This window comes from Melopsittacus undulatus, chromosome 7 (assembly GCF_012275295.1).
Source record: "Melopsittacus undulatus isolate bMelUnd1 chromosome 7, bMelUnd1.mat.Z, whole genome shotgun sequence".
Taxonomy (NCBI): Eukaryota; Metazoa; Chordata; class Aves; order Psittaciformes; family Psittaculidae; genus Melopsittacus; species Melopsittacus undulatus.
This window is the reverse complement of record NC_047533.1, coordinates 71,829,444-71,855,600: the sequence shown is the minus strand read 5'-3', so window position 1 is coordinate 71,855,600 and position 26,157 is coordinate 71,829,444. Positions and strand designations below refer to the sequence as shown.

Genomic DNA, 26,157 nt, shown 5'->3' with positions numbered 1-26,157 from the left:
GGACCGGAGGGTGTCACCAGTTATCTCCCATACCAGAAGTCACAATCAGAGGGGTTTAGGAGGGACCGAGGCACTTGTTTGCAGTTGAAAGCCCCCAAACACCCACTGAACCCGCACTTGACTGGGTGCTTCCCAGAATACCATCCCAGCATAGCGCTATCTTGGTTCCTGAGGGTCCAACAGGGAAAAACCCATCAACAAAAGGGAGTCGTGATCAGCATACACGCTGGTGTAAAACTGTGTACGAGCCACTCCTGGCACGGTCCCTCAAACGTCCCCAACCCCAAGACATGGGGGTTAACATAAACTGTGAGATTTTCAACCACCTTTTCTAAACCAATGGCACAAACCACTCATCAGGTGCTGGCAAGAGGTGACTTAGCACAGGTACGGGCATCAGCAGGAATCGGATGGGGGTAGGAAACCTGGAGTGCTGGGACTGGCAAGGTCGTAAGAGGCTTTGGGGAGAAAGAAAGAAGGGGAAAGAATGAAGTGCCTGTGCTTCAAAGCATGGTCAAAAGCAGTCTGGATTTGGGGAGAAGGGGTGATCTAAGTCAGTGCATTGCAAACCTTTCTAATGGCCCCGGGGGTCAGTGCCGAGGTGAAGCCGCGGCAGACCCATGATCTGGTATCCCAGACCAACTCCATCCACACTGGGTTGCTTCGGGTCATGAAACACGGCACTGTCTCTGGTTTATTGCTATGGTGTTTGCCTACAATACAAACAACGCAATTACAAACATCCGATCTGTAGGTGTAATAATGTTTGTACGTGGACAACATACAGGAAAAAAAAACCAACCAAAAAAACCGGCTATCTACAAGGAAAAGATACTTTAGAAACAAGTTCAAGAAGGAAATCAAGACAATCATGGTCAAACATAGCTATTTATTTTCTCTTATAAACAGCCTTCAGCTTGTCATTGAAAAAAAAGCTAGGATTTAAATATTCTGTCCCATCACATACAACAATCTGTATACAATATTTACAACTCTCAAATAAACATGGCGCAGATTTTCAGACATTCAATTTGTTTCCTTTGTAATTAAAAGCTGTTCTTATTTAAAACTAAGATATTGATCAGTGACTACCAGCGGAAGCGGTATTGGCACGGTTAGCTCACAGTAAGGGTTCTCATCTTGCACTCTATAATTTACAACACATTTTACCCCATCTATTTCAGGATTCTAAAAGAGGAGAAAAGGTTAGTGTTGCTTTCATCATCTCCAATTTCTTTTTTGCCTTCAAAAACGGCCTTTTATTGAAACCTCATTCACTTTATTGCCTTCTCCTCTCTTGTGCATGGCACATGTGCCTCTAGGTACTAAATAACACCACCACAGTGTAGCCAAGTAGTACCACAAGCCTTGGAAATAAATGTTTCCTCAGCAACACATCTCTGGAAAATGTTCCAAGTTGCAAATGTACAAAAATAATGAGTATAGTTTAGTGGCTATAAAAATTAATTTCCCCTAAAAATACAATACTCTATGAACACTTTAGGGAGTTGGAGAGCAGGAAAATCAAAAGATTTAACACTTAAAATAACCAATATTAGTCTCATCCTAGAAGAGAAGATATCCAGGGTATGATGAGGGCATCCATAAAACTGCTAGTGGTTTTAATAGTGCAGCTTGGAAAGAAACAACTGGTATCAGCAGTGAAGGAAACTGGACCTGTCATAACAGGGAATCTTTCAGTGAAAGGAAAGCAAGAAGCCTGTGTTTGAGCCACAGCTTTTTAACAGCCCAGTGGAAAGGGGGGGGTTTATATACAGTAATAGAGCACTCCAGCAGGTAGGAAGGGTGAGAGGGCAGTGAGAGAAGAACAACTATCCAAAAGGGATGTGTTTAGAGTGAAACTGTGTCTGGTCGTTCCAGATAAAGGGAAGGTGATAAATCTGGAAGGTAAGTAAAGTCCATAGCAGCAAATAGGTATCCTTACCTGTTACATGCATGTCAGGGAGACTGGGAGAGTATTCAGTTCCTAAATACTGAGTAAGGAGAGTGTTCCTCTCAAACGTAAAGTAAAATCAAAAATCCAAAGCTCTACATTGCATAGTAAGCAGTAAAAGAAACTTGATACTTGCAGATGGGCCACCTGCCCATGGAAACCTGTTTTCTCCCTTCCTCTAGCATTTAGCTACCTGCAACGGCAGAACATGGTGGGTTTATTTTCTATGTGCATGATTGACTTGAATCCCTGCCTTGAAAGACTAGAACATGACATATCCACACCACCTCAGCAGTGCCACCACTGGCAGCGGTGGCTCAACTTGACCCGCTTGGCAGCGCCTTCCCCATCCCATCTCGAGGTAGATGAACCTCCTGAAGTTACCACTAAAGTCACTGATGTGCTCCAAGATGACAGTGGCTGGAAACCACCACAAGCCATAGGATTTAAGGACCCGCTTACACGGGAAGGCCTCAGGCAGCACTGGCAGCCCAGCCTGGCTCAACCCCACCAGCACCTTCCACTCCCAGTGACAGCTAAGCTCAGTTTTAGTTTGATGACACCACAGTCCGCTTTAACGTGGCCTGGAGCGACACAGGGTTTGTTCAGGATTCATTTCTATGGGGTTTATTTGGGAGGCAAGAGGGTGCTCTCTCCTTTCCCCCCAATAAATGCACTATTTTATCAACACATTCACTCCACCCAGACTCCATCTGTACATCATGGCAACTTCTGTTTAGCATTTCAATGTGCCCTTGCTCCAAGAGTGTAAACATGCATTAGCTTCTGGTCCCACACCTTTCTGAAGCAAAAAGCTGCAAATATAAACAGCACAAGGAGACTAAATCCCAAATGCTGCATACATGTCTTCAATATTGTCATTTTCAAGTGTTGTTGTATAATTAAACAATGTGTTCATACAGCTGTCAGGCAAATCATGATCTCCAAGCTTTTATTACAGTCCTAGGAACTAGTCTGTAACAGGGTTTTCTACTGCCAGATACTAAATCCAAAGAACACACTATCCACATGAGACTCATTTTTTGCATAAGGAATTCTAATTCTGACTGGTTGAACTGCACCAGATGCCTCTAAATTTCTACAACTGGCTATTTAAAAGAGAAAAAAAACCACTTTCCAGAGCAGAAGTATGCCAAAAATGAGAGCTACTGCACTGGTATCACTTCAAGCAAATCCTAACACTTATAAGCATTTTTTCTTTCGAGTTTCTTGTGGGTACATGACACCAAACCAATGAGACATCTTGACAGCTTCAAACCTAATGGAGGTTATCTCCTATTTAGCACCTTGGAGCAGGCTTCTGCCACTCTCCTGTGTCTTGCTGTGATAACTTGAGCTCTAGCATGGGTCAGAAGGCTCTCTTCATGTGTTATCAGCACAGGGAATATGTACACACAGCATCTCCAACAGCACTGACTCAACTCAGCAAAACAGTTTTCATAGGAAAATTTACAGGACTTCTTAATATCCAACTACATCTGCAGCACTCTTCATGCCTCTGTACCGGGGAATTTCAGCCATTAGACACTCCTCAGACAGAGGCACACTCTTAAATTCAGCTTCCTGCATGACCGGAGTCCTGCACACAGGAGAGACAAGATCCTCACTGGTTGAGAAGGGATAAGACCTTACTCAGCCTTTTTCAAATTAGGAGTTTGTTAAAATACTTGAGGGAAAGCTGTATTTGCATCATCAGCTTAACTCAGTGTGGACTGTGGTAACTCCAACCCGAACACTCATGGAAACCACCATATAAAAGCTCCTTCCTTTGACATCTGCATATTAAGAAAACTTGGTAATGCTGTATGATATCAAAAAATGAAACATAAGGACAACTGAACATTTCACTTGTCCTTTGAGGAGATTATAATGGGCAATACCAACACAATACATCTTCTTGAATGATTCATTCTGAATGAAACCAAGGGCTGTCTTCATGACAAATGCTGAACTGCAGCTGGTTTGCAAGCAGCCTCGCTGCCTAGTATTAGTGTAGCCAAACCTGAATGCAGTGAAACAAGCACACACTGTCAGTTTCTAGCTCTGTACTGGGTGTTCTCAATTGTTCTCATGTCTGTCCAGGGAGGAAAGAAAAGAGAGACAGAAGAGGTAACAAACCATTAAATCGCTTCTCCAGGAAGCAGTTTAAGGAGGCCAGGAATTTAACTGTTGAAGATATTACAGTTCTTATATTATATACCCTTCTGAAATATATCATGTTAACACAAGTAGTGATTCTAGTCTCCAAATGAGTACATGTTTATTACTGTGCTTAGATATTCGTCAGAGGGCTGTACTCATGGCCACTTGCATATTTTGCAGGCTGCTGCACAGTATTTTCCCCTTTATTCAGCATTTTCAGTCAAGCAAAGGTGTACATAATGTAAGTTCAGCTTCTCCCACATGCTAACTGTGGCTCCACCTGTACAGTTTAGAGGTTCAAGGTCAGTCGAGCATATGCCAGTCAGTTAAGGTCTTTGTCACTGAAGTCAAAAACTGGTGTTTTGTGTAGTCACAATCTAGCAAAAGCCTGGCACCATTAACCACCACCTCACATACTCTGGCAACCACTGGTACCACTGGAGAGCACACTGAAGAACCTAGCACAGATTTGAATCCAAAACACAATGGCTTAGACAATATATAAATGAACAAGAGCTACTCATAGGGGCTTCTGCAATGAGAAACCTGACTGATGATAGAGCTCCAGCAGCAATCCCCAAGTCACTGCCTGCGGACCATTCTGGAGGTCAACTTCTCCCAGGTCGTTCCCATATTTGGTTTGAGAAAACATAAGGCTGGAGAGGCAAAGACATGAACTGAGTGGGGGAAGGCCACATTTTGATTTGGTTTTCTCAGAACCAGAAGATGCACTTCACCAATGACAAAGCACTGACAATTCACCAGTACATTCCTATTGCTTTTCCCAACTGCTGTTCTTCCTCGGAGACAGGCTGCAATTTTAAGTGGAGGAGAACACCATCATGCCAATGTAAATCCAAAGTGGTCCACGGAATTGTATTTCCTCCAAGAAACATCTACCACAGAAAACACTGGCCACCAGAGCTCCCCCAGGGAGCTTTTTATTCTTAACTGACAGGTTTTTGTTCTTAAACCAGGCTTTTTGTTCTTAACTTAAAATCATTACTTCACTAATTATTTTTCAAGCCATATCTTACTTACTATTACCCCAGTGCACTTTTTGTTTAATATTAACTATTTTTCCTAACTATATTTGTGCAAACTAACTGTTCATTTGGCAAATGCGAGGAACCTTCACCAAAGTGACAGACCCCAGTGGATGCTCCCCTGTTAAAAAAATAAAAGCAACTATGAAAAGCCCAAACCAATGGCAACAGACACGTAACTACTTGCTAAGCACAAGTTGTTATTTTGACACACCTTCATCGCTCTGCTTTAGCAACCAAAACTCCACCACTGCTTTTCTTTATAAGAAATATCTACTTCTGAAAAATTTTATATTAATCTCTAAAAAAATAAGACAGATATTTGTATTAAAAGCTGGAGATCACTGATTTCAGCAAGTTATGGCTTTTTTTTTTAGTGTAAGCATATATATTTTTTCCTAAAACAAGTAAGTGTCCTGGGTGTTAGTTTGTATTTTCTGTTTCCAGCAATGTTCAGTATTGTATGTGCTTTGCACCTCAGAAGTGAGTCTGCCAAGGCACTTAGAGAATGTAAGCAAGTCTTTTAGGGACTTCATAAGAATGGGCTACCACTGACACAATACAGAACCCATCCACCAGCAGAGTCAATCCCCTAACCAAGCACATTTCCTTTACAAACACTCAGCACCTGCTAAAATTCCACAATGAATAATAATGATGAAAAATAAGATTCTTTTTTAAAAAAGCTGTTTACCACGTGTCACTAACAGAGAAAAGATTTCCCCTAAGAAAAGCACAGAAAGTGGATTTGGCTGTTTGAAGTAACAGCTCAGGGGGTTGTTTTGTTCTTTAAAAAAAACAAATGAACAAAAACCAAATACCACACGCTTGCTTAAAAAAAAAAGTGATTTCAAGAAATCCTTTTCCTTTTATCTGTCCTTAGAGGTGAGTTTTTCAATCAGTTCTTGAAGAGGTGCAAGTTCTCTTCTGTCAATAAGGTTGAATTCCTGCAACAAGGATGAGAAGAAAGACAGGGGTTTATACATGCAGCTCTGGTGAGAAGTCTTATTCAGACAGAAGTTACTTGGTAGGAGGCTTTTAGAGCCCGGGCTTCAGCACTGCAGTATTTTCTGCCTGCCTGCCATTACCTGAATAGCAGTGCTCAACTGCCTGAAGCTTTTTTTTTCCCACTTCAAGGAAGGAAATTTAAGAGGATGCTCTTTTAAAGGGAGGGGGGGAAAGGGGAAAAAAGGGAGAGAAAAATGTAGCTTTGAAGCTTTGTAGCTTTTCAATCTGGCTTCTGATGCCATTCTCCCTCTTTTGTTAGGAATTCCTGTTCTACTGTACTATTTGATAGGGAACACTTTTCAATATCCAGTTTTACAGGAAACTGAGAACTTTTACATTCCTTGAAAGCTTCTACCAGTAAATACACATAAATATGGGGTAAGACACCAGCTTAGGGTCCTGGAGGTATTGATTGTCCTACGAACATACCAGCTGTTACAAAACCGAAGGGGCATGACTTTGGAACATCACTTTTTCCACAATGTACCTGTAACCATAATGCTCCTGCCACACGTACCTGAACAAAAAATATAAAGTGCTTGAAAGAAGTGTTGAGGTGTGCCTCTTCTTGTAGCTGGATCACTGGATCAAAGTGCTGGTGATAAATGTGAGCATAAACTCTGAAGAGCCGCTTTAAAATTGTCTTTGCCACTGACATGAAATTCTTTGGGAATGGTACACCTAGAAGTAAGAAAACAGATGGCTTATTTTTCAACGCCCATGCCATGGTCATGTCTTTTGAAAGCCACTATAACCCAACCCTATGCCTTGCACAAGAAGGGCTGTTCTGTTTCACTCGCCAATTAACCTGTAAATTACACCATGTACTTGGGCTGAAGCACAGCCACAAGCTCATTGAAAGGCCGTGGGGGAGGTTTCCCTCCCTTCAGCAAACCAGTAGCTCCTGAACTTTTACCAAGACAAATCTGACTATGTTTCTACACCGAAGCCTCCTCGCTTCAGCTCCCAGCTATTAAACCTTGTTATGTCTCAGCTGAGTTCCCTGAAGAGCCTTCTCTGAGAGAAAATCTTCCTCCCATTCTGGCAGGATTCAGATACCCAAACAAAGGTATCTAATGTGCTTGTAGGTGCCCTCCATGCATGTACCTGGCCTCTGAGTGCCAGTGCTGAGAAAGGGAAGCCTACTGCAGGCTCTCGGCCTCATCAGTGGCCCTGTGCATGTGTCCAAGATACCACAGGCTATACACTCCAAGGGACACCAGATACCTTTGAGTTGGTAACTGAAATCACCTTTGGTATCAGCCACTGAGTTTTAACACTTCTCTTGGCTGAACTGGAATCAGAAAACAGGTTCTCTTCCACCTGTCTTGTGCCCAGAAAAAGAGTCCTGTTTCCACTCTGCTCACCACCATCCCTTAGCCAGAGGTTACTGAATGCTTTCGTAACTGCCTAAGTACTCTGAAACATACTTTTTTCAGTCATCTCTATGAAAAGGACCTTTGTCAGTGCACAAGTTTTATTAAAATTGGTTAGGAAACAGCAACCAGCTCCTGGGACCAATAATCTCTTGGGTTGACACATCCACAGGCTAAAAAACGATCCATCGAAAAAGATTAAACCTGTCCAGCTTCTCATCAGGGAGCAGTTTCCCCTGTCAGCTCAGTTCTCCTGCAGTCTTTCCAACTGCTGAAGTCCTGTCTGAAGGCCACAGGCCCAAGCTGGTGCTCTATGCCAATCATTACCCCACCAACACTTTAACACCCTAGCAGTACAATTTTCATACTCCTACTTAAGCTTACGCTGCTTACGTGGACATTACACTTCCTTTACCAGCTGCTGCATCTCATGGGAAGTTCATATTTAGTTGGTTACCCACTGTTGGCGTTTAAGTCTCTTTCTGAATTGTGTCCGTGCAGAAAGGCATCTTCTTAAAGCCTTCTCTGCTTAACTACAAGGAAAAACAATTGCCCCTTGATCATGACAGCTGACCCTGTTTTTCTGAAGAGGCGTACTGACAATGTGTCAAATGCTTCAGAAACTCTCCACAAAATAAAAGCAATTAAGAGGTCTCTGTTCCTTTTTCCACAATGATCATAAGCCTAAGAATAATGGTGCACTGGAAACCTGCCAGTTAGGAGCTTTAGAACAGTCCTTCATGCCTCTAGAAGCAGGGCTTCATTCTTGTTATTGTTTCCAAACTGGTGGCAGATCATTATTTTCCTCCTGCTTTTCTGAAAGAAACCTCTTAAAAATGTACATCTTTCATTTTCAATTGAAAAGAAAATAAATCGTTAACTTAAGATCAAAGAAGCAATTCAGCTTCTTTGGAGGTAAAGCGCAGAAGTTCTTCCTGAGGACCAAACATCTTCTCTGCATTAGAAAGCTGCCAGTTTGTACCAATTACTGCTTACATAGTTATTTCTAAGGTAAAAACCTACTGTTTGAAATGTAAAATCAACAGATTTGATTAACAGCTTTATTAAATGGAAACAGCACTTCCCACATTGAGAACTGTTATAGATATTTAATAACATGTTATGTATGTAAGTATTAACATATGGTTCAGAGTTCACATACTACTATATCAATTCTATCCTTAGTGATAAAAGTGCTTTTATATATGTAACATAAATTTTTAAACTTGCTCTACTTGTCAGTCATTTAGGAGATCTTTCAATGCTGTAAGACTTGAATAATCTTGTACAACTGTAATCCAAACACAGCGTTCAATTACTTATTTACCTTACCTATTTTAGAAGGAAATAGTGTTTCATCATCCAGCTGATCCTGGACCCAAGTCATCAGGTAATCAATGTACTTTGGTGCAGAGCACTTAATTGGTTTCTTTATGTTGGTCCCATCTGCCCAGTGGTACTCATATCTGGGTTGGGTCAACAACAACAAGGTATTTCTTAACACATGTAAATCATGTACATGAAGCCTGGAAGGCTGTTCTCCCTGCTCCTCATTCCCCCCCACCCTCCCACAGCCCTTCCTTGAAACTGCAGTCCAGGTGCTCCCAAGCCATCTGCAGCTGCTCTGTGCCCTATCTCCCCACTGTAATCCTGCCTTAGCTAGATCCTCTTCCCAGTCTGTGAAGGCCTTCAAAAACTTCGTCCTTTACAGCACAGTTCATTCACCCTTGGGTGCAAATCTCCTGCCAATATGCACATAACAGCCTAAGGTCAAACCCGCATTCCTGTATGCCAAAAGGTGCTGTATGAGTAGGTTTCCGAGTCCTGAATGGCCAATAACTACTTAAGTCTTTTTTAAAGCTTCCCCTCCTCTGAGAATCTTGAGGAGGCTCAGGGTAGACCTTACCACTCTCTACAACTGCCTTAAAGGAGGTTGTAGTTTGGGGGTCAGTCTTGTCTCCCAGGTAGCAAGCGATAGGTAACAGCCTCAAGTTGCACCAGGAGAGGTTTAGACTGAATAGTAGGAAAAATTTCTTCACAGAGAGGATAATCAGGTATTGGAACAGGCTGCCCGGGGAAGTGGTGGAATCACCATCCCTGCAAGTGGTCAACAACTGTGTAGATGAGGCCTTCAGTGACATGGTCTAGTGGTGGTCTTGGAAGTCCTGAGGGAATGGTCGGATTTGATGATCTTCAAGGTCTTTTCCAACCACCTGATTCTATGACTCTAAGAAAAAACCATTACAGCCTGTTGAAGTGAAACACCCACTGGTTACATGAGATTCTCACACACACAAAAGCTCAGCTCCAGGGCTCAAATTGGTCAAGGCAGCTGACTGGTTTCTAATGTGACACTTCATCCACTCCCTAGCACTGAACTTCTCTTCACCTCCACTGGCAGAGAAGAACTGCAAAGTGAGTGGCAATGCCCAACCAGCCAGGCACGTTACACTCCTACAATTTACCTGATTTCTTTATATTTCAAAATATTCTTACAGATTTTTTTATAACTAAATGCCAAACTGCATCAGTTCTTGCAGAGATCTCAAATTATGCTTGTGTCAGAGACAGTGAAGAGATTCAGAGGTAGGTTAATATCTAGGAATACTCTTGCACAACTGGAAGCTGGTATAAAATGCCTTTCAGTTAACAGTTAGAAGAAAGCTTCTAGTCTAACCAGCCCTCCTTAGGAAAGGTTCACATCTGAAGATCTTTTGCAGGTTCTTCTGAACCATGCAGTGAACCAAGCTTCAGAAGAATCTCAGTAACTGGAATCTCAGTTTCAAGTTACACCACTGGCTCACTTGATGGTTGCAGGCCAGTAACTGATTTGTAGATTAATTCTTCCATCTGTAGATAAGCTGATATCACCCCTTTACAAAACACTGACATGACTCTGGAATAGTCAAGCATGTGCTCTCTTTACCATTTTCCATTCACAGAGCTAGTAATGTTCACATCTCATGCTCTATTTGATTGCTATTTCTTAGGACAGCAGTAGCACACCACAATGTCTGGGCTGCAACTACCTTCCCTTGATATGTCCAGTTAGTACTGTGTGGACAGTGCAGAAGGTGTTCTGTTTTAAAGATCACACACCTCATCTGATGCAAAACCTCACCCTACCTGGTAAACCTGGCTCCTGGTTTTAGTAAATTCAGTTTTGTCAGAACAGTACCTGGGAGAACACTGTCACAATAAACAATTTCACAAGTGATCATGAGCACACTAGACACAATGTTATAAAAAGATCCCATTTTTCTAACAGCAACAAATCAGAGGCTCTGGAAACATTCTCACATTGCATCTCAAACACATCCAGAATTTCCATAGACACTAAGCAGACCACAACATGTCTGGATTTCTGAAAAATCAGTATTTCTCACTGCCCAGCACTACCTAACACTGAGGTTTAAGTCGTATTAACATAGGACAGGTATCAACACCTGGCTGAGGTGCCAGTTTCGGCCTGGAGACAAGGACAACAAATGAAATTGGACACTAAAAATCTCATCCAAATAACATATATCCCTAAGAAGCCTCCTTCTCTCCCCAACCCCCAGTACTATGGCTTAACTCTGTATATTTTACAGGAAGAAATGCCAGAGAAGGACCCTTTAAGAAGCTCTAAAGTAAAAAAATAACAAAACCAAAAAAACCACCAAAACAACAACAACAACAAAAAAAACCCACACAAAGAGAAATATTTCCCCCAGGTAGGAATCATCTGAACTGCTACAGGAAATGAAGGGTAAAAATCACATTTCTATCTCAAGCTTGCGATCAGACACCTACAGTTCTGGTGATAGAAACTAATGAACTTTATCGTGATAGGCAGCCTCCCTATAGAAAATACATTTGTAGAAACCTCTAACAGCTCAGTAACAGGTTCTTAAGGACAATCAAAGCACTGTGTCAAGGACAGAGAAAAAGAAATACACTGTTCACTCCAGCACGTGCAGGGGAAAAGCTAAGAATTCCCAATGACTCTGGTGGAGTTCTCTCATGCTAGCAAACAAGTTATTTGCCATCTATAAACAGAAAACCCAACTGTGCTTCTCAAGCTAGAAAATATCCCTATGTATAAACCAGCACAGGACCAGCACCTCCACCTCACAGTCCCAGTTCTGACATCCAGCTTTGCAAAATGCAGTAGCCACATCCCTCCTTTGGGCTCTTACTGAACACTTGTAACTAGGGAGGAAAATAAAGAATATCCCCATCACCCAATGCTGGCTAATAAACTAAATACTTCTTTGCAGGTTCTTAACTTACCATCATGGCTGCTGCACCAATGATGATCCTGCAACTGACATAAGAAAAGCATAAACTGAAAAGATTCCACAAACCAACTAGGTTTGATTGGGTAAGAAATTGTTGTTCTTTACTGAAGTGAAAAGAATGGACCATTACCCTGAATAATCACGTTTGGGGACAAATTAAACCAATACTTATTCAAATTGTTTGACAAGGAGCTGTACAACAGGAGGAGAGCTGCTCTTGATCTTTATGTCAATCCTGAACTAACTCAATGGCCTGCCCCTCATAAATGCTAAGTCAGCATTCCTTACTACAGTCAAGTCCCTCTTAAAGGGATTTTGAAGACAAAACACCAGCACCCGGCAATGGATACAGGAACATTACACTTCCACTCTGTTATCCTCTCACTTCAGACATCTGATTTAACTTCTCCATAGACTGATAGAGTTTGTCAGTTGTACCTTGAAAATTGTGACTGAGCCACAACTTTGAACAGTTACCTCTGAATGCACAAGCACCTTACAACCCTTTCTGAAGACATCAGACATAAATATTTCCCCAATGGAACACAAAAATCAGACTTTAAAGCCACAGAATGCTTGCTGTTTTGGTTCTCCCCAGCTACTCACGCTGTGGCCACCTTATCTGTTCCAAACAACCCCATTTAAGTCGTTTCAGTTAACTCATACCCTTTCTCTGAAAGGGATGAAAATGGAGCCATGGACGTGAGCAGATAGCAACCTTCAGCCTAGAAGCACTAATGAGTACCTAAGTCTCAATGTCTCTTCAAGGAACATAAATTGAGCTAGAAGAGAACAGGCCACAGGTGTAAGAACCAGAAGAAAAACCCCATAAATCTCAGTGCTTTCATGCTGACAGGTTCTCCAGCAGTACTTCCCTGAAAACAATGTTATAAGCAAAAGCAAACCACTCTCACTCCAACTAAAGAACGAGATCACCTAATAAAAATCTTGTCAGAACGCAACTTCAAGCAGCAAGCATCTCTTTGCTACCCTGCTTCATAACTATTTGAGTAAGTCATATATTTCTGGCAATGGTTATCAGTCTCCTTGGAGAGAAATTCTTTAGCCTGGCAACCAGCCACCTAAACCTTTAATAATTAACCTCCACCCCTAAATAACTGCTTCTCAGCAGGCAAACAATAAAGCAAAGAAATATTTTCATGCTCTTATCTAACAACTGAAGAGTCTGCTCTGCACGCCAAAGCACAAAGCAGACAATAGGCTATGGTATTGCACAAGTTCTTTTGCATACTGGTGAACTTGCTCTCCCTTTGGTACTTCACCCCTTCCCATGTTGCAGCAGCATGTCTGCCTGCCTACACTGGTTTGGCATTTGGCATCATCCGTTTTTAGTTCAGGACTGTAGTGCCAAAGCCTTTCCTGGTCCATCAAGCTGTTTCCAACTAGAAGAGCTCCTGCCCTCTCCATCTTGCCTTCCCAGCAGCAGCCTCGGTCCATCCTCAGCTCTCCACCAGCAATTCCTGGCTTCACACAATAACAGGAGGAGGAAGTAGAGGACTTGGTTTTGCTTTTGTTCATTTGAAAGGAAGCAGCGCCCTCCCTTGCCACTCACTGAGAAATGCAGGTATTTTCATCTGGAAGATACTTAAGCAGCTGGAGAGCAATAAAAAACAGACATGTTGGACATCTGTACAAAAGCATAAGCAAGAATCAAAGAAGTGAAACCTCACTGAGGAACAGGGTAGGGGATTCTTATCCAGACTACTAAAATCTGTAGCCGATTTATTTCTACAATACCTACTCAAAACACCTAAAGGAAATATTTTGGTAATCCCGAAGTGAATGTTTGCCAATAAAAACTTCAGATCTTTAATTAAAAAGCCTTCATTAACATTTCAGAAAAAAAATAAAGGCAAAAAATAGTTTGATAATGACTTTACTTTCCAGGACTAAGAAAAACAAACAAAAAACCCCTACCTTAAAAAAACCCACCTTTTCATTCCCCATTCCCTTAATGGTTCCAATTTCTCATCCCTTCATGGGTAACAGGAATCACAGAATCACAGACTGGTTTGGGTTGGAAAGGACCTTAAGATCATCCAGTTCCAACCCCCCTGCCATGGGCAGAGACACCTTCCACTAGACCAGGTTGCTCAAAGCCATGTCCAGCCTGGACTTGAACACTGCAAGGGATGGGGCAATCTGTTCCACTGCCTCACCACCCTCACAATAAAGAACTTCTTTCCTACACATACCTTGAACTCTTGTTTAAGTTTAAACCCATTACCCCTTGTCCTGTCACTACAGTCCCTGATGAAGAGCCCCTCTCCAGCATCTTTGTAGGCCCCCTTCAGATACTGGAAGGCTGCTATGAGGTCTCCACGCAGCCTTCTCCAGGAAGACTTTCTCAGCCTATCTTCATACAGGAGGTGTTCCAGCCCCCTCATCCTCATGGCCCTCCTCTGGACTTGCTCCAACAGCTCCATGTCCTTTTCACACTGGGGACACCAGAACTGTATACAGTACTCCAAGAGGACACCCTTTCCACCCACAGAAGTTACCTGATCTCTGGCACTTGGCTGAGGTAGTATCGAGCTCTCAAATGCAAAAATAATGTTAAAAAATGCATTTTCTCAATAACACATGAAAAAAGACCTTACTTTGGGCCAGCAGACATCACAGGGCAGCTCTCCTCCGTGCAGAAGTCTGTAATGGTTCCGTACAGCATATTGATCTGGTTGAAGAAGTCGACAGCTGTAAAAGCATTTAAACCATCAGTTAACAATCTGCACTTTAACAGCAACACCAGCTTCCTGCAGCCTTAACAGCACACATTGCTCAGAGGGTCCTGGAATGCTTCACTGTTACCACTTCACTGGTACCACTTTTTAAGAAGTACCATAAAGGAGATGCAGAATACAACCACCAATGTCCTACACCACCCTCCAGCAATGACTATTCAATTGTTCACTGCTGCAAAATCTTCCTTTAAAAGAAGAAAAGGGAAAGAGAAAGCAGAGTTTTTTGCTTTTCTGAAAGTTTGGTGCAGTTTATTAGAATCCCAAATTCTACTGGTTAGTCTGGAATAAAACCGAGACTTTCAGTGTAAAGTTTCCAGCAAAAGAGAGCTGTTACTCATTAGCTGACACTGACTTCCCCTCAGGCTTTGTATTCCAAGAGACTGTCTTTTCATAGAACATTTCATAGAATCACAGACTTGTTTGGGGTGAAAGGGACCTTAAAGCTTATCCAGTTCCAAACGGCTGCTAAGGGCAGGGACACCTTCCACTAGACCAGGTTGCTCCAAGCCCCTGTGTCCAACCTGGCCTTGAGCACTGCCAGGGATGGGGCAGCCACAGCTTCCCTGGACACCCTGTGCCAGCGCCTCAGCACCCTCACAGGGAAGAACTTCTTCCTCATGTCTAATCTAAATCCACCCTCTCTTAGTCATGGTCAAACACTACACGTATGGGAGGTCTTCTGGGGAGGACTGGTTATTGCTTCAGTTTTGTTACATGCTTGAGAAAGCAGTTCTCTTAGCCAAAACTTTGCTTTTAAATGGTCTACAGTTGAATTCCCAAAAGACTAGAACTCATCGTATCTAAATATTCCCATAGCTCTTACTACTTTAAAGAGGTGCTTGATTCCTTGGTACTCTTAGGAAGCAAGGCTCTTCTTCAGTAACCTAACAGCAGTCCTGCTCTTCAGAATTGTGGACATTGTAATCATTTATAAAATGCACTTTATCTCCCCTCAACTAATGTCCCCTGCCCTTGTATCTTTTGGGGAGCACAGCATGTTACCATAGCATCAATATATGTTTGTTTTTCCAAAATGTCTTTCAGACAATGGAAATTGTAAATTCAGCTTTAGGATGAACCCATGTAATACAAGCCTACAGGAACCCAAGACTTGTGGGACTAGTTTTGGTGTCCTTATGTGTCCGTTCTGATGCATGGATGATACTCAGCAATCATATAAAAACCCAAATCAAGTGTGGTGGAGCTCCACTCCTTCTATTTAACCACAGTGCTTTGCAAATTCAGCTGACACAGCTTTACCCTGAAAGGAACCACATGTATAATACAGATAAAGATTTAATGCCTCAGTGCCCAGTCCAGGCTACATCGCTTCTGCTACTAAAAGTATTGTGCCTGCCTATCCAAATTTGCATTCTTTGCTTAACTCTGTTACAGAGACATACAGGTTTGCTGTAGTGAGATGGAAACTGGCATCCCAAATGTAAGAACTAGCAGATAACAGGTACTGTGAAAGGAACTGATGGCTGAAGGAAAGCAAGTGTTAAATACTACAGCTCCTTAAACTTCAAAGATTACATGAACATCATGGTAGCAAGTTACAGCTACTGTCCAGCAGATGCATGATACGAGCTACAACTGTGTCATGTCACTTCCCAGTATTAAAAAAGGGAAGCAAATAAAAGTTGGTACAGCATGCTCCTAGCACAGCTCATCTCTAGCAACAAAATCTGGGTGCTTTTCCTCCCCCCCAGCACAGCTAAAGCAGAAAACAGCAAAACAACATTGGGAAAGGTAGACAGCAGTTACAGAGGGCCAGGAGGACCCCTACAGCTTGTTTGGGCAGAGGGAGGAGGCAGTTAACGCTACCAAAGACAGGAAGAAGTGGTTATAGACAGCCCTTGTTCCTTAAGCGTACGCAAGAACTGGTAATTAATTTTCCATTCCCTGCTCCCAGTGGAAACCACAGACCAACGTTTGCTTCAGGCAAGCGTGTTCCCAAAACCCACACAGACGTCCACAAGATGACTGACTGTTGCAAATCCCACACTCCAAGTCTCAAAAGGCCAGGAGACACACCACCCATCCACCACCAACAGCCAGCAGTTTGCAACAACCAAGAAAAACCAAGAACCCCCTTTCCAGCATGTGTAAAGCTGTACAGTGTCTCTGCCTATTTTCATTTCCTATTTTCATGCACACTGCCTGGTGTTCTATTATAAAGATATGGGCAGGATGTACTTACCTAATTAAATTTTTGGTATTTTCAAATCAAGGAGATTTCAAATTAAACTCAAACCAAACTGATTATAGACTTTTTACCTTTATGGTTTTTTAACTTATTTCAAAAATCTACATGTACACCAACTCACTGCCAGAAAACATGAGTAAGGCTAAGAGCTGAGCAACAAGCAGAGGAGCAGAGCCATGCTTTCCTGTGCTTTCACTGTTGCAAAGGTCAAACCCAATGACATTCAGTCCCACATTTTATTTCTGTATTAGATATCTCAATCAACAGCTCACTGCTACCATTAGCTGGTACTAGGTGTGGTAGAGGGATGCTGTAAATGAATGGAGAATGTAATCAGTTAATCACTTGCATAAAAAAAAAACACCACACCAACAACATCAGAACTCTGCTGCAAGAAGGCACAACCAAGGACCATTTCATCACAGAATGCAGCTGTTACCCAAAGGCAGCTCCCACTCTTTTTGTCATCCAGCTCATTTAGCAGTTAAGTCATTTGGGAAGGGAAAAATGCCACTGCCACAGACAGAGAAGAAGAGACAGGCAGGGAGTGAAGAAAGCACCAAATGGGAAGAATGCCAACAATATCAGAACCTCTTTAGTAATGCTTACTCAGAAAAATGGGATGGGTTTTTTTTTTCTAGACAATTTTGCAACACCATATGAATAGACTTTTGTAAAGAATGGTGTCAGCAATTTCATCATTCCCTGGAAGCAGTAGCAGGTCATATACCAGAGCACTGTGTGGCTCATTCAGAACTGAAGGTTGAAATGAGTATGGCAGTTTCACTTCCTGAACATGTCAAAGAGCAAGAGGAAACAGAACCACAATTAGAAGACATTTCTCTTGAGCATAATTTATCCTGCATTGCAATGCACAATCAATACTGTGCAATCACAGAAACAGGCCAAGCCAAAGACCTGAAAGATAACGAAATAACCAGAGAGGGCACAGAGTCTAGCAGCCAGAACTCCACATAGGCTACAGAGCATGACAGAACTTGGGTTAATCCACTCTTTAAGAGCGGAAGGCAGGCAGCAAATTCACGCAGCAGGGAGAGGAAGGAGGAAACATGGTCAGGCAATCAGAAAACACTAATTTGGGCCTCATTGTCTGTCCTGGCCTAGCGTGAAGCACAGGGTTAGGATAAACAGCTTTAGAGGAAGCAAAAATAATGACATCAGACACTTACCAGAGCAAAGGCTCACAACTTGGTAGAAAAACAAGGAAGGAACTAATGCTAGGAGCATTGTAAAGCCAGATCTCTGGGTTTGTTATAGTCAAAAGGAAAGTCAGGCCATACACACGACCGTAGTCTTCAGCATCATTTAAGGTCTTCGTGCTTAACTAAATTAAGGGTTTATGCTTAGCTCAGAGAGGGTTGACTAAACAATTGGGTAAGAACCCCAGCTGGAGAAGAGCTAGATTAAACATATTAAGATGGCACCGACAGGTTACTTTCTCAAAACAGCAGTGAAATTTCCACTTCAGCACTTGTTTGCAATCAAGTGCTCAGAGTTTAAGCACTAAGAGGAAGAATTATTTTGTTAACAGGAACGTATTTTTTACACAAGGAGATTAAGAGCATTTTGTCTCTGGGAGACACACTGCATCTGTCAGCTCTTCCCAGTACTACATTCGCCTCTCCCAATGACAGCAAGTGGTGCACACAGGCTAGAAGATGACACCCTACTAGAAAGGAGTACAGAGGTGTCCCCCCACAAGTGTCTACCCATATTCAACACTCCCTATTAAGAAAAAATGAGCCCACTTACTGTTCACTGCAACCCATTCATTTAAGTCTTCACCCTCTGGAAGCATAACGGCCATCCGGAGATTACCACTTCCCAACGTAGCTTCTGCATGCTTTAGCAGCTCGTACTGGTGAGACCCCTCTGGAATATTCTTCTTTGGTTTGAAGGTTTTGGAAGAGCGACTCCCACTGTGTTAGAAGAGGAGATATTCAGAGAACTCATGGAAAGGGAAAAAGAAAGAAGCAAACAAGGCAAGCATAATCACAGGATTAACATTAAACACTTTCCCAATCCCGTATTTTCATGTGGAAAAAGGATATTTGACACAGACTGGGATGCAAAAGTACAGGTGCTTTGACTTGTTTTAAACAGTTACATGATTCTCCACTGCCCTGCCCTCTCACCTGCTCACTCTGCTGTTAAACCAGCCAGGCAAGTGGGAATGCTCAGGCTCCCTTCCCTCTCTGGGCAAACTGGATCATGGGGAAGGTGAGACCAGAGATATTTCCTTCCCCAGAATTTGGACAGCTGCTTATCAAGGATAGCACCCAAGCCAAACAGAAACCTTCTTTACTCTGAACACTCAGGAGGCTTACCCTGGTAAATGAAACACACTATTTAACAGAAAACCCCATGTTCTAACATCCACCTTCATCAGACATGAAATGTCATCACACCTACAAAAGTGTAGTAAGGAGGTAGGGGCCTGTTCAGAGCTCTGACTTTCCAAATGAGGTATGATAAGTAATTACTATTAACCCCTCAAACCCAAGCTGCTAGTATTTAGGAAAGCATACTTTCTGCAGGCCTAGCTGATCCAGAATATTATCTTACCTATCAAAGTAAAGTAACTTTTCCACTATCTGGTACTGTTTACAAACTTGGTTTTCAAAACACAGTTGCTCACAAATACATTAACACTTTAGCTGTTGCTGGTACATTTCCACATTTTACGTGGTGGCAGCAAGCCTGGATGTACATCACCCCTTCACATACCAGAAACACGTGTAAAATTACCTATTTGCAAACAAGTGTCAAATCAGCCAGTATTTTTGAGTGGTTTAGTGTATGAGCTGAGAAGATTACAGTCAGAAAAGGAAAACTGAGCTCCGAATTCCAATGAAGAAAGTGGAAAGCTAGGAAACCCAAACAGCAGAATTTTCATGGCAAGTATTATCCAGTTCTCATTTCTTTATATAAAAGACTTGGACATTTTTCACCATCTCTCTACAGGACCAAACAGAAATTTTTATTAGCTCCAGCTCACTAAACACTTAAACCACATGCTGAACACATGACGGTTGTACCTTCTCATTGGACAATGATAGCATAGCTATGCTGTCACACAGAAGCACTTCAAGAAACTTCATTCCCCCCACCACGCCACATTACAGCCATCAACAGAAAATTCATGATGATCTCTTGTTTCTAGACTCCTGGACACAAACAGCTCCAGCAGAGACACAGTGTAACAAAGAACGCAACAAAAACTGTTCTTTCCAAAATACATGACGGGATTGCCAACATCTCATTTGCCAACATGTGACAAAACTGCCCAAGAGCTCATCAAGTTCAGTTTAGACCTTAACAAAAGAAGAAAACATACTGAAACTGGAGATAGAGTAATGAGCTTTGGCCAGGTAACAACTCCTTTTTGCCAGGCAACAGCATCTTTGCAGTTGCCTCTTTGGAAATTGAAGAGATCCTACAAGTCCATTTGGTTGAAGATTTACACAGTCCTGGTGCTACCCTGACTGCAGCAGCTTCCTCCCCCTTCCAGCCTCCAGTTTCCTGCTGTTTTCTAAACTGATAAGGAAGCCCTTGGCTGGACTAACAGGGATCAAGGAATGGTAGAGTACAACAGGCCACATACATTCACACAGACCCCAGAACAATACTAATGCAGTCAGCTACTAAATACAACTATGAGCCCAAAGTCGGAAGAGGAAACATATGGTTCCCATATATATTCTGTTACAGGACCTTGCTAACATGCACCCAGTCATTTGCATTTCACCCTACACGAAGATACCAGATCCAAATCTTAAATAATTGCCTCCAAGTGGGAGTATGAAGCTTCTATGGCTCAGGGAATTCCCTTCACTTCCCACCCCTCCAGCCACCTGCATTTGCTGCCAGGCCAGGTTCAAACCAGCTCTGAGGAGAATGCAACCAAAAAAGGAACTCCACCAAGCAAAAAAACACTCCAGATCTTTCAACTGACTCCTTAAGAGACACAAATCTTTATCTTTGGGAATATATCCACTTCATAGCCACAATGCCAACATGTATCTAATACAAATCTAAACATCTGCCAACTGCCTTAGTGTATGATCGCACAGACAGGACTGGCACAAGGTAATATTCACAGCAACTGAAGAGCAAGAGAGACTGGTACCGTTACCTTTCCACATGTATCAATGTAGGCAGAAGAAAACCAGCACATGCTAAGCACAAGCACAGCGCTTCCTACCTTTCTAACTAGACAATGGGGAAAACAACTCCTAATACTTTCATAAAAAGCAAACCAAAGGTTTACACAGACTTACCCTCACTCCAAACTCAAGACATTCATTTATCAGGAATAAGAAAGTAAGAGATCCTTCCTTGCTGCTTACATAGAACCCCCAGTTCCTAAAACCTGAGTCCTCCTTTCACTATGTTTCAAAACTTAATATATATCAGCCTCTCTTCTGCAGCACTATCATTTTCATACAGTGATCAAGAATGAAAAACTTCACTGCTGTAACTGGTCTGGTGAAGCTGCCCCATGCAAAGTCTGCAAGCTCATTATACAAACTACTGCTGGGCATGTGCAGCTCCCCAAGCTGATGGAGAAAGCTCTACACAGATACAGGGAACACTTGCCACTTAATCCCCGCTACCCCTTTCCAGAATCACTGGTTTCTTCCCATAACCTGGCAAAAGCTGTAACAACAGCATACACAATGAGTTGCTCTCATCAACCATTTTAAATAAGTCATTTCATATCTGCCTTCACTACTTCTCTGATCACTATGTCTCAAATCCAGCATGGCCATCCTAAAACAGCAGGAAAAGCTCTCATGCGAAAGGCAGGCAAGCATCCAAAAGGAAATGCAATTAGGATAAACGTAGGCTGCATTTATTGTCTCGTGCTATGGAAATACCTGCAATTTTGGCAATAACTTATGAGAATTCCATGCATTTATGCAGTTCACCGTATGTAAAGCTGGTTAACGGCGTGCACTGCCATACATTGCTTGATACAAACAAAAGCTCTGGGACTCAACAACCTAATACAACTTCTCTAAGAGAAAACCCTTACAGGATACGCTTGCTCCTGGGAAGTCTACTTGTAAATGTTGCTGCAAACATTATTTCAACTACCTTACTAGTTCATAAACTCTCCTATTCTTTAACCAAAACCCACCATCATTTTTTAACAACTTAGCACTATCAGTTACCTAACCTTTCAAATGGTTATTTTATTAAGTAGTCCTGCTTCCTCCCAAAACCCTGCCCACAGCAGCATCTTATTCCTGCTATCCTACAGTAGGATTCCCAGTGCTGAGCTGAAGGTATCTTAAAAAACACAAAATATATAAATAATGCCTTTTCCCCCCCTATTATGCAAATATGTTTCATGTGACTGATTTAAGTCTTCTTGTTCCAAGTCTATTTCCTCAACTCCTTGAGCATTCAGTGAAAGGAGTTAACTTTAAAGAGATGTCTTGATTAAGTGTGACACTTAATTTTCACCTACATTCCATAACAGAATTAGCTGTATCTGTGTCCTTTTTCTCTCACGACTCTGAAATGCTCCAAGCTTGCGTGCAGCACCTGCTCTGCTGCCTTTCTTTCCCAGTTAGTTATTTCAATCCTTCCTCAGTTCTGAAATATCACATTAATGCAGAAGCAAACCGGGACAAAGAAACCCTCAGAAATACCACACTGAAGACCCTATTTGTCTTGGCCATAAACAGGTCATAAATCGGGGAACATGATGCATCACCTCCACTATTTGTCACTACCAGTTTCTAGCCTGCCAAGAACAACCGGCTTCTCAAAAGATTCTTGCAATTCCAAGGACATTTTGCTCCCTTCACTCCCACATCCACCATTTCTAGCAAATTATGCCCTTCTATTTTTATAGGTAAGTGCAGCTACAGCAGTGCCAGATGCAGTCTGACCTAGCACTAAATCAGGAAACGTGTTTGAAGTGATTGACTCCCTGTGTCAGGACAACCACAGAGGCTGGCACAGAAGCCACACCTCCGAGCCACAAGCCCACACACTGCTTGGCTTCACACAGACGTCACAACTTGCTTGTAAGCAAGAACACAACACTTCCTCCGAAGCTGTAGTTTTATCTTGTCATCTGCTGACAGGGAGGGTTATCAATGATGTGCATTCTGCAGGCTGCTCTGTCTTAGGTTAGCAAGATGGTGTTTCCAGAACAAAGGCAGCTTTTCAGGTGTCCTCCTCAGCAGTCCGCTTCAGTTTCAAACACAGCCTTGGAAAATCCTTTACAATCAAAGCCATTAAATATCCAGTTTAAATTCTTTATACACTTCTTGTTAATTGCGGGAAAGGTGCCACTTAAACCTTCGTGTTCCTAGGAGAAGCATCTTGGACACCCTGGCTTAAACCAACTCATCCCCAACTGTGTGCTCAAGTCTCTTAATGGAGCTTTTAGGTATTTCTGCAAAGTCTGTGAAGTCTAAAAAGTTTAGGCTCCTCATGCCTAGCACTTAAGGCTTTACAGCTTGTTCTTACCACAGAACCTCAAGCTCTTACTTACTGTTGTGTCTAGCACTGCTCAAGCTGACAAGCAAATACACCAAGCATGCTTCGCAATCAACCATACGGATGCAGATCAAAGCCCAAATCCTGCCTCCACCCAGGCTGCCAATCCTATTCCTTCTACAGCAGCACCACAGCCTAAACCACTGAAATACCCAAAGTGCTCCAAGGTCTTCCTCAGATTTCTCTTGAGGGAAGAAAACCAGACCAAGTTATCCCGTAATTCACTAACAATTCATTACAGCACCTTAAATTAATGCAGTACTTAAGACAGTATGTGATTACTACGCCATTGGCAAAACGGAAGACGGAGAAGAGAAGCCACCCTGGAGAAGACAGGAGCATCTCTGAAAGCCTTTTTTTTCCCTGCACATGGAGTTGCACATCACACACCAAACTGACGTGTTTTACAAGAAATTTAAAGACATTATTTTACAGTACCACAAGCACTCAACTTCCATGGAAGGTACAGAGAACACTGCTCCTCCAACCTGCTTCAGGCTACCTGTAGGCTCAAGAAGACACCGCTACAATTCCCATCAACCATTTCTTACAGGGCTCATCACTGGACAGTTTTATCAAATGCTGGAAAGGACAGAAAATGCTGCAGTGGCACTGTCACCTATATTCTCCTAACTGGCGTATAACACTGAGGCTATGGGATATCACCTTTCTTTCACTACCACACTCCAACTGAAATATTTGGAAGTGCTCAAGAGATTCTCAAAGAGATGAACTCAAGACAGTATGCAGAACATTCACTTGGGGCATGGAAACTTTCATCTTTCAACCCCTGCTTTTTCATCTTCAAAGGCCTTTGCAAGCATTAATTAATCCTCACAACCTATCTTTGAAGTCGGCATCATCAGGAACCTGTTAGCTACAGGGAAACAAAGGCAGCGCCTCATTGCCAAAGGCCAAGGAGTAGATTTATCAGAGAAGTCCTATGTTTTAGTTCTGTACCTCGTCTTTCTCCTGCTGCTCCTCTTTTTAAACCCTGAGACACAGAAATGCTGGAAGGCCAGAACCAAATTCCAGAAAAGCAAACACTTCAAGCCTTCAAACAATAATATGGAGCTTCAAATGATAACAGCCTGCTAAGAATAGACACACAAGAGTACGACCGTGTTAGTTTCCAAGAGCCAACACATCAACATAGAAATTAAAATGAAAACTCAAGCTACTTTTTGGCAATCGAGTCACTAGTGGCAGCATTTAAATGCATTTTTCCCTTTGACAATCACAGTACCAGAAGGACAGCAGGTAAAATAAAGTGGTACACATTCAAGAAATGCACTGACAAGATTTAACTTAGCATTTCTATTTATTAAACCGAGTAGTCACAACATTTCTGTTCTGAAGAAAGACAGTGTGTGAACCGGGCATTATTTTCTTCAGCTTATACAATATCAAGTTGTTAACTGTTTTCCAGTCAAATTCCCACTCATTAACATGCTTGTCTCAGTCCTCACTCAGTTCACTTAAATCTGGAGGTAACAAATCCAATGTAAGATTACAGGAAGCGAGCATTCCACAACCCTGTGTTCCTTTGACATACCACTATGCAGCAGGTCTCAAGTCAAATGAACTGACCACCACCTTAGGACAGCGAAAGACAGCAAAGAATGAGAAACCCCAGAGCCCAGCTACTTAAGAGCTACAGGCAGTTCTGTAGTTGCTGTTCTATTCCCTGATGTTGCTTCCCATGAAGGAGAATCTGAGAGCCCCTGCACAGAGAAGGCGAACAGTTTGAAATGAGACATGATGCTGTCAATCCTGCCAAAGAGAACTGAGAAGCCTGAAGTGCTTCAGGACAGTACAATACTGGATTTCAACTCAGCATTAAGAGGTATCTGAAGGCTGTTCAACACTGTTGAGTTAAAAGTAAGCACGCATACTGATAAGTGAAGATTCTAACTGCACAAGCTGATAGGGCTCACCCTGAAAAAATGTCCCTGTGTAAATTCCTCAGATACAGTCACTGTATTATCCTGAATACTAACGAAAGCAATACGCTTCTAAAGAGCACTCCCACTTGACAAAAATAACTCACAAACATCAAGCTGTAAAAAGTGTAATTCCCTTCACATGGAAGGAAACACAAACTCTGCCAAGATAAATAAGCAAATCAAAGTAGCCTGTACGGAGAAAAAAATCAGGAGCTGCCAACTCCTTACATAACATAGCTACTCGCTCAAAAGGTAAGGCATTGGTTAGAAAGCAATTCCAGGCCCAAGGGGTTTGTGTTGCTTTGTTTCTTTGGAGGTTTATTTTAAGAAATAATTAGTTGGACTTGAAAAATTCCCATAAACACATGGTCATTCCTAGAGAAATGGAATACATGTTGTTGATTGCTTATACACTACTGTAGAAAACAGTAACCAAAACCACTTAGATCAATGGCACACAACTGAAGTTTCCCGGAGTAGCCAGGATGACATAGAACTATATAAACTGTTTACTACACCTAGAGGAAGTCACTGAAATTAGAAACATGATAGTTATGAATGGTGAAAAGCAAGGGTTGTTCAGAAACAGCTCTTCCCAAAGCTAGCACTGCCCTTGGTAACACAAGGCCTCCACTTTGTAAGGAATGTCTTTGTTCAGTTCGCTTACCTACTGCCTGCCCAAGCCAAAGCCAGTTGCCAAGGCTACAACAGACCATACCACTACCACGCTTTATAACCCAAGGGCTCAGAGCCAAGTTACCTCTTGACAGATCAGGGGAATTTAAAACAGTGTCTTTATCTTTCAGCACATGGACTTGACAATGATGGCAATACAACACAGATTATTCCTAAAAGAAGAGCTTCATCAGA

General features: G+C 42.2%; 1 protein-coding gene across 1 annotated transcript in view; it reads right to left on the bottom strand.

Moving 5' to 3' along the window:
* Positions 1-869: 869 nt before the first annotated feature.
* MOB1B (MOB kinase activator 1B) overlaps positions 870-26,157 on the bottom strand; it is a 38,990-nt gene continuing 13,702 nt past the window's right edge. The window contains exons 2-6 of the mRNA XM_034064600.1: positions 18,575-18,741; positions 14,452-14,545; positions 8,880-9,013; positions 6,689-6,852; positions 870-6,110 (exon numbers count right to left, since the gene is read on the bottom strand). Of these exons, the coding sequence (XP_033920491.1) occupies positions 6,033-6,110; positions 6,689-6,852; positions 8,880-9,013; positions 14,452-14,545; positions 18,575-18,741 (637 nt within the window). The 3' untranslated portion in view covers positions 870-6,032. The remainder of the gene's footprint in view (positions 6,111-6,688; positions 6,853-8,879; positions 9,014-14,451; positions 14,546-18,574; positions 18,742-26,157) is intronic.